The sequence below is a fragment of the Kryptolebias marmoratus genome, linkage group LG14, assembly GCF_001649575.2.
Source record: "Kryptolebias marmoratus isolate JLee-2015 linkage group LG14, ASM164957v2, whole genome shotgun sequence".
Lineage (NCBI taxonomy): Eukaryota > Metazoa > Chordata > Actinopteri > Cyprinodontiformes > Rivulidae > Kryptolebias > Kryptolebias marmoratus.
The window spans coordinates 20769764-20778469 of record NC_051443.1 but is presented as its reverse complement, the minus strand read 5'-3'; the positions used below and the strand labels follow the sequence as shown (position 1 = coordinate 20778469).

The window sequence follows — 8706 nt, the reverse complement described above, 5'->3', positions numbered from 1 at the left end:
CTAAAACCACAAAAATCACTTCCTTCATCAGAATATCCTACCTGTTAAATATAAGCGGGTAGCACAAATAGATCTATGCATTAAAAGCAGCAAGTGTCTGAAAAACATTACAACTTACATACAAAAACTTACAAAAGCACAAAAAATACTTAAAAAACACTCCACAGAAATAAATTTTACTTGTCTGAATTTTTTTATGTACAGATATGCATCTTTTAATGGTTTAAAATAAAAAGTAAAATAAGAAAAGTCTAGTTATTTCCATGCAGTGTCCAGAAAGAGGTGTTGTTCAGCTTGTAGGGCAGCACAACTGCTTCCACCCACCTCCATCATCATCATCATATGAAATTACTTTTTGTCACAACAAAAAATAGTGGCCGGTAAAATATTTGAGTGGCTGGTAAAAAAAATTTGACAAAATTTTAATTTCCACCCCTGAACATAACACAGGTCAGCCACAACAATTTAAATACTGAGAGTTTAATATTTTAACACTGGAACATCCTAAAACCCTGAGACTCAAAGGATTTGATGTCAACGTCCGAGAGCCAGAAACCAAAAGTGACCACCTGAACATCTCTGTTCATAAACCAATGGGTATGCTGCATATTTTAGACAGAAAAAAAAACTTTAGAACCTGCTAGTGCCCACTTTCACATATACAACAATAGAGCTGGCTTATATAGATTTACAAAAACTTAATAATGTAAAAATAATGGGATTTAAACATATGCAACACAAAGGAAATCCATTTCTTTCCTGTTTACATCAATTTGTTAACTATGTAAATGGACATGCATACATTCCGGAATCCATCAGGGAGTGCTGCGGCACCCTCCACCCCCTAATTCCCATGGCCTTGTTCCAACATGTCTCAAAACATTTGTGAGGGTTCTCAATTGACATTAGTAGTGAAACTGGAATGATGAAAATTAACAACAGGAGGAAAGTGATGCTGTGTCTTGCATGCAACAAATAGTAGGATAGAAAAAATGAAAGTACTAAGTACAGAGCAATATTAAAGTACCAAAAACTATCAATATTGTACATTTAAAAAAAAGATTGAAAAAAAAATTGACCTGAGCTGAACTGAAGAGAACTATTTATATTCTCTTCTCCTTGAGGGAAATGTTCCTTCGAGACAGCAAGTTTCAAGTTAAAAAATATGATCATAGCAATGAAAACCTGACACAGGGAAACCCAAAATGAAATTTCAGCTGCACACAATGTACAGGCTTATGATCAGATTTCAACTGAGCCTTTTTCTCTGCTGAACACTATTGTTTTTGACGTTTTTGTGCAGAGTGAGAAATGTAAAGTATGCGCTTCACCTGAAGCTAAAACAAGCTCAGCGGTTAAAGATTGACTGGTGACCTCTGTGCACACCACAGAAAAAAAAAAAAAAAACACAGAAAAGCTTTTCTGTGTTACCTGTTTGCATGGTTTTTTCCTAAAATGGGCTCTGGGCTCTCTTTATCTTGGTTACAATTCTAGTCAAACACAGCATGCATGACCCAATAACACATGTCACCTGTCACTTTGGGGAACTCTTAGATTTAATATTAACCAAGTTGTGTTAATCACAAAGTCTAACGCTGTTGAATGTGCATTTGAAAAGCTACACATCTATACAATGCCTTCTTGTTTGTTTAACTTTAAAATCCATACAAGTGTTTGGGTATTTACAGTTTTTGCTATCAGCTCATGAACATAAAGCTGTGGATGACAGGAAACAAGCCTTTGTGTTGTGGTTGTAAATCAGTGATACAAGTTTTATTCATATTTTATCTTGGTCTTGGTTTTATTATGCGCGGTTGGCTTGTTGCCCTGTTTTTATTGCTTGTTGTTTAATTATGTTGTTATGGCAGCTAGCTGTAGAGTACCACATACAAAAGTGGATTCATTATGTGCACTGGTTATGCTCACTTCTTTACAGTCAACATCACCAATTAAAACACATTAAAGGTTAAAGACTACAAGTGGTGGCACCTTCAGCCACTAAAGGCACACTTGGCATGTGGGCAAAAGAAACAACAACTCCCAATAAATAAGCATGACTGTGTGTCACCTGGATGCTGTCATAAATCAGTGATTACAGCTTGTTCCTTGACTTCCAAAGGTAAAATCAGTTCCTGTTAGCTTGTTGATGGTTTTATATTGGTTCATTCACTCTGACTTAGTTTTGTTTTTTGTTCTCTAATCATCTTTTCAGCCTAGAACCAGCTGCTATGTTACCTACCAGTTTTTCACTTGGATCCTTCTGCTTAGCTGTGAACACTTCACTCAAAGAAATCCCTCATTCTTTTCATAAAAAAAACTGCCAGTCTGATTCTAAAAAGCTCTGTGAAATGTACTCATCCAGGCAATTGCAGTACTGTAATCTGGACTGAAATGGCTTTTTTTTCTTGGTTGTTAATTGATATTAAAAACTTGCACATTTTTTTTTACTACACCTGAAGCAAGTTTTAGTGTAAATGAGATGGTATAAAAATCAATTTCCTAAAGAGAGTGTGAGGAAAAAAAGTGTAGAGAGGATATGAGGAGAGGAAACATAAGAGCGTTGATTGTGGAAACAACAAAATCGTTTCCCATCATGTTTAAAGAAAATAAAGGAAAGAAATGAGATAAAATCTGCAGAGAAAGAAACACTGAGGTGCAAAACAGACCTGAAGTATCTGAGGTTTCTATCAAACAATAATAAACCATACAAGAGTCATAATAACTTGTAGGCTGGAATGTTGATACTTCTCTCAACTGTCTAAACTAATTGTCTGTGAGATTTTGGTTAAACCTAAATTAGATCCTTCTCTTTCCTGGATAAAGTGTTTTCTGCCTCCATAACCACAGGAAATGGCAGCGATAATCAGCAGTGACAAGCTTTGGTTTTGGTTTTGCTTGATGTGCTGTACTATTTTATTTTCAAATGACATAAGGAGCAAACCATCTGGGAATGACTAAACTTAAGCCCATGTTTGTGTGTCCTGGGTGGATGGCTTTAAACCTCTGTTCAAACTGACATGAAAATTAATCCCTGACTAGGATCTGAGTTACTCGTGGGACTGAATGCATCACATTCACCAGCACTTCAAATTCGGCTGTTACATTAAAATACCAAATTTAAAGAGCAGAGAAAGGCATGATCTGGCTCTAAGTTGCCAGGACGACTTATAGAACAGACAGAACAAATATAGAGTTTTGGAAAGATGGAAATAAAGAAACTTTGGTTCCTAGAATGCGTCGAGCTCGAAACACAATAGACATTGCATTTCTTCGGATGCACTTTGGTACATCTGTATGAGCCTAGCCCAGAGGTCTGCAACCTTTACAATACAAAGAGCCATCTCTTCCCCTTCAATCACTAAACAATATGTGTCCAGAGCCGCAAAACATCTTAGAGCTGTGACCACCAACTGGTAGCCCACAAACCACTTCCAGACTTTTTTTGGCCTGAAATACGAGGCCCCCCTTGTAGAAGCCAGAAATAAAGATAAAACATCTTATTAGGTGTTATACAAATGCTACATATAAAAAACAATTGTTACATAAAAAAAACTAAACATCTGTAGCATATTCTTGACATTTATTAATATTTGTACATGTTAGGACAAAGGAGAACTGCTAAAACTACCTATTTTTATTGTGGTGAGGAATATTAACAACAGTCCTTATTCATTATTTTTGGACAAATTTGCAAAGAGCCACTACAAAGGAACCAAAGAGCAGCATGTGGCTCCAGAGCCACAGATTGCAGACCTCTGGCCTTAATAGAGAAATTTTGATCTGACAATTACTTCCAGAAAGTTGACATTTTACTACAGTCAGTAAAGGTTACACAACAGATAAAACCGTTCTCTCTTAGTGTTCATGGAATTTAAGCGGTGCTTGATGTCAGAACTGAAGGGAGCTCTGAGATGATCACAATGAACCAGTTACAGGAACAATTTGTCAGTCTGAGTTGAATTCTTGATATTTTTCTCACTGGACATCTAACACTCAAGTTATCATGTTAGCACTTCCACTTCCCCCCAAAAAACATTTCACTCCGCAGTAATTATAGATGTCTTCTTTTCTTATGAACAAACTGCTTTTGCGCTCGCATGCTTTTATTTTTGAGCCTCAGCTCACACCTCCAGCCCACTCTCTGTTAGGTATTAATGTCAGCTGCTCTGAAGGAGGTAAAGATGACAGAGCTGAGTGAACCACTGAGTCCAGACAAGTGATTAAACTCAAAATACCTTTTACGGTACATGCCATTATTCCATAGCAAATGCAATAAATTACTAATAACTATTTGTATTTTCAAATGCCAGTTGATAAAACAAAATATGAAATAGTTGTGGTATTCAAGTTAAAATAAAACAGCTGTAGAAGTTAAGAAACTTAACAAACATATTTGAAGAGCAAAGGGTTAAGTAAATTACTATTTAATGTATGTTTTACATTATGAACCACAAAAGTACAAAGAATATAAACAGTAAATAAAAAAGTTCTGAAAGCAAATTTTCTAATTAGAGCAACAAATTGTGAGGAACAGTACAACAGTATTTACCCAACAGTTTTACGGATTTTTGATGGTTTAGATGTCCTCTAGTCCTTCTGCTGGAAACACAACAATAAGAACATTGTTATGACTATCCACAAATAGGAGGCAGTCACAGCCCTTTGTTGTTGTTGCATGTGTGGACAGAATATGAGTTTTAGGAAGGCAACTTAATTTGTCAGTGTTTTTACTGTCAAGACATCCAATTTAAAAAAGCTAATATTCTCCAAATCCCACAAAGTGGGTTCTCAGTTCTGAATTCAAAGATGTTGCACTTCCTCGTCATTGCAATGCCATTAAGAACGGTCAAAGAGAAATGTAAAAAGTAAGAAACAAAATCAGCACTTATTTTATTTTATTTTTTTACCATACGGATGGTTAATGTGTCTTTATATTAAACATTTGTAAGTTAAATTTGTCTGGCAAAAACCACACAAGTTTGTTTACATACGGAAACAGCCACAGTGACTGAAAATGGGTCAACAATAGTGACGTCCACGGAAGAGCTGTGTAAGATCTGACAAGTTTGATGTATTGGTACATAGTTACACACACATTTGTTGAGTAAACTATGCGGATAGGTTGAAATGGTAAACTTTCTAGTCCAGAAATAGTTTTGCCAAAGCTGTGTGTGTTTGAATCCCAAGCTCTGTCCTTATGTCGCTCCATCACCCTGCCTGATCCCCAGGGATTTCTGTTTCCTTCCATGTTTAGCAGTATATTCAATCTGAAATTTTCACCTAAAAGTCTTCTCTGAGATGCTATGCTTGTCCAATTCCACCGTATTTGTTTACCTGCACAGCCTAACGTAGTTCAACCACGTAACTCAAGCTTTGATGTGTTTTGCTTTGTTTACAAGTGCCTGTGACACTTTAATTTTTACATTTCCAGGGACAGAAAAAAAGACTTACTTATCTGCTAAATTTTCCATTTCACCAGAAGTTTGAAAAAGCAAACAAGCAAACCAACAACAAACCAATAGTAAATCAGCAGCTCAGAGTTTTACCGAAATGGGATATCTGAATTGGCTCAGAAAATTTGGATATAAAAATTGTCTAAAATTTGGATGTCAAAGTATGCCTAGAAAACTGGTGCATCATTAAAAACAGTTTCACCACCTATTTATTTATCTTTAGTTCGGCCATAATCTTTAGTAAACAGTTATAATTGGCATGCGTTTAAATGGAACTTTACGTCTCTAATGTTTTAAATCTCACAAACTTTACCTTTAAACAACTTTTGCTTTTATAGAGAAAAATGATACTGTCCTGTAATTTATACGGATGCTGAAACTGAATAAAAACATACGAGATCCTGCAGCAGGATCATTTGTCTCCCTGCCTTTGTCTGACTCTTCCTTCCCCACTTCCTCATTTCTGGTTTTTCTCTCCCTGTTCCATGCTCATCTTCCTTCCTTACTGCAACCTTTTCTCTTTCTGCATCTTTTCTCATGCTCTTATCACGTTTTCTCTTATCTTTTACAGCCTATCCTATCTTCTTCCTTCTTTCTGTCCATTTTGCCATATTTCCAGGGTTCCCCTGCTGAAAAAGCTGGAAATTTTGAATGCATCTAAGATTCCAGTCAAACTTCTAGGAGTAATAAAATATGGTTTGTTTAACTTTAGGTGTTACGTCACCTTCAGATGCAGCAGAGGAACAAAAAAAAAGGTCTCACAGAAAGTTGGAAAATGACACAATTATCCTATTTTATTTCCCATAAAGAAAATACTACTATAATGATGATTAAATATATAGAATTTAAGATTTTACTGGATCCAACTCCAACATATCAACCCATTTTTGGCAAGTGTGCCAGCATAAAAAATACTTGTTTGTAGCTTCAGTGAGTACACCACAGAACAAATAGAGTATCCACTCACAAAGTCTGCCTGCAGGCCTTGTGCTCCCTGACAAAATAATAAGACAGGATTCCTCCAGTAATTTGAGTTTCCAGTATCCTGCCGGCTGTAATCTGATTGAGTCTGTTTTCTGTCGCAGATGGATTTTAAGAGAGGACATCAGATTGGAGTTAACACTGTTTGCCTTTCTGTTTCCTACACACAGACAGAAAGCCCCAAAAATGTGCACAAACGCAATGGAAACACGCAAGCAGGCAACACACTTAATACACTTTACTGGTAAAAGTACTAATACTGAAGAAAAAAAAAAAGAAAAAAGGGTTTTCAGTAAAAAAATAAACAAAAACACAAAAAGTAGCTAAATGATGCTCAATTTTAAACTTGCATAAATATTTCAGACAAAATACAAGTCATTTCTGTGCACATTTTGTATAACTTTGTCATCTGTGTGTGACTATGTGTTTGTAAGGATAAGCAAATTTGTGCTTGCCTTTGTTTCTCTTCAGCAGTGAAGTACTTGTAATAAAGTTAAACAGAGCAGACAGAAGAATGCCACCTCCTTCATCATCCTCCCAGCTCGCAGGAGCTGAGAGCACAAACACAACCTTCAACTAAATCACCAACATTAACAAAAGTCCTGCTGTAAAACAATGACTACTGCACTCCTCTAGCAATATACAACTAAAGCAGCACTAGAAAATGTGTGAACTTAACAACTACAGGATTCTGATTCCTTTTGATAGCACCCTATCATTAATTCTAGTCATTTTTAGACCTGAAACTGGTGAAATCTCAACCAAATTGCTTTACGATATCAAAAACAACATGAACTGCTAAATAACAAGACATTTTTAGAGTGTATGGTTTACTTTGAAAAAGTCTAAAATAAAGTTTAAAAAGAAGGAGAAATAAAAATTAAAGTTAAAAAAGGCGCTCAAAATGATTGATACACATCTTGGCAGATGCAGTGAAGAGACTCAGAACAACATGAGTGAGCGTAAGTAAACAACAGATTGGCTTTTACTCCTTAGATGCTGAATTAAACACAGCATACAAAGAGATAAATGCAGAAGAAAGAGAATGCTATCCAGATGCCAGTCTAAAATGATTAGTCTTTAGCTGTTTCTTAAATAAATCTATTGAGTCCACAAAATGTAGATGGAAGAGCAGAGTGCCAGAGCATCGAGGCAACAGATGCAAAGGCTCTGTCCATTGATTTAAAGACAGGTAAAAGTCCTTTATCAATCAACCTCAGGGTCCTGGTGGTGACATATGGCCGTAAAAGTTCAGAAATGGAAGAAAAAGTCCAGTTTTGGAAGTCTTAAAAGTCCACACCAGAACCTTTAAACTGAGTTCTGTGTTGAACAGGAAGTCAGTGCAGAAAGAACAGCAGAGGTGTAACATGGGCGAGTTGGAGGATTGCATTTTGGACAAGTTGTAGATGATCCATGGAAGATTTACTGAGGCAAGTAAAAATGGAATTGCAGTAGCCAGTGCAGGATAAAATAAATGAATGACCATCTCCACTTCCACATTCAAAATTATAGTTCTTAGTTTACAGAATCCTACTTCTCTGCACGATTTAATGCATTGGGTCAAGGCTGGTATGCCTTTCTAAAGGTTTTTTTTTGGTCTCATTTATTATGTTACATTCCTTGAAACACCCCAATTTATGTTTTTGTCTGGTGTCTGCAGTCATATAAAAATGTAAGCTACTAAATCAATTTCATACAAGGTACTTCATATTCATAAAATACACAACACTAATAGAAATTTGAAACAAATATATCAATAGGAAATAAGTAAACCAAGGTTGAAAATATCTTAAAATAATACTTGCACATAAACTTTAACCTACTTTGGATCTACTTGATCCTTTCAACACAATACATCATGATTTATATTTACACACTCAGTGACAATCAGTGCTACTGGATGTTTTACTGAGCAATATAGGGCACTAAAGGTCAAATAAATAGAGTACAAAATTCTCAGTATACAGTTGGACAGCCCAGCTGAATTGACAACCAACACTGAGTGAATTGGTACACTTAAACTGCAATGGTAATTATGTTTATTGACCCAAGACAAGCAATTGCAAGGCTTCCATGAATTCATTACATTATTATTATTATTGTAAACAATAAAAGACAAAGGCAGACTTTCCACAGGTCCAGAGTCAGGAAGGTGATGTAGATAGATCTCAGTTCAGATTAAAAGACATATTATCTTTCATGTCTGCTCAAGGACTTGATTCCTAGGATAGAAAGACACCCACATGCAGATGCTCACTCCAACTGACCTATT

General features: G+C 35.9%; 1 protein-coding gene across 2 annotated transcripts in view; it reads right to left on the bottom strand.

Moving 5' to 3' along the window:
- si:dkey-247m21.3 (5-hydroxytryptamine receptor 4) overlaps positions 1-8706 on the bottom strand; it is a 35239-nt gene that overhangs the window by 6190 nt on the left and 20343 nt on the right. Inside the window, exon 7 of one of the 2 annotated variants that reach the window (XM_037979405.1) lies at positions 4404-8656. The exons of the other annotated variant lie outside the window; for it this stretch is intronic. Within the exon in view, the coding sequence (XP_037835333.1) occupies positions 8632-8656 (25 nt within the window). The 3' untranslated portion in view covers positions 4404-8631. Of the gene's footprint in view, positions 1-4403; positions 8657-8706 lie in introns of those variants that run through there. 2 annotated transcript variants of the gene reach the window in all.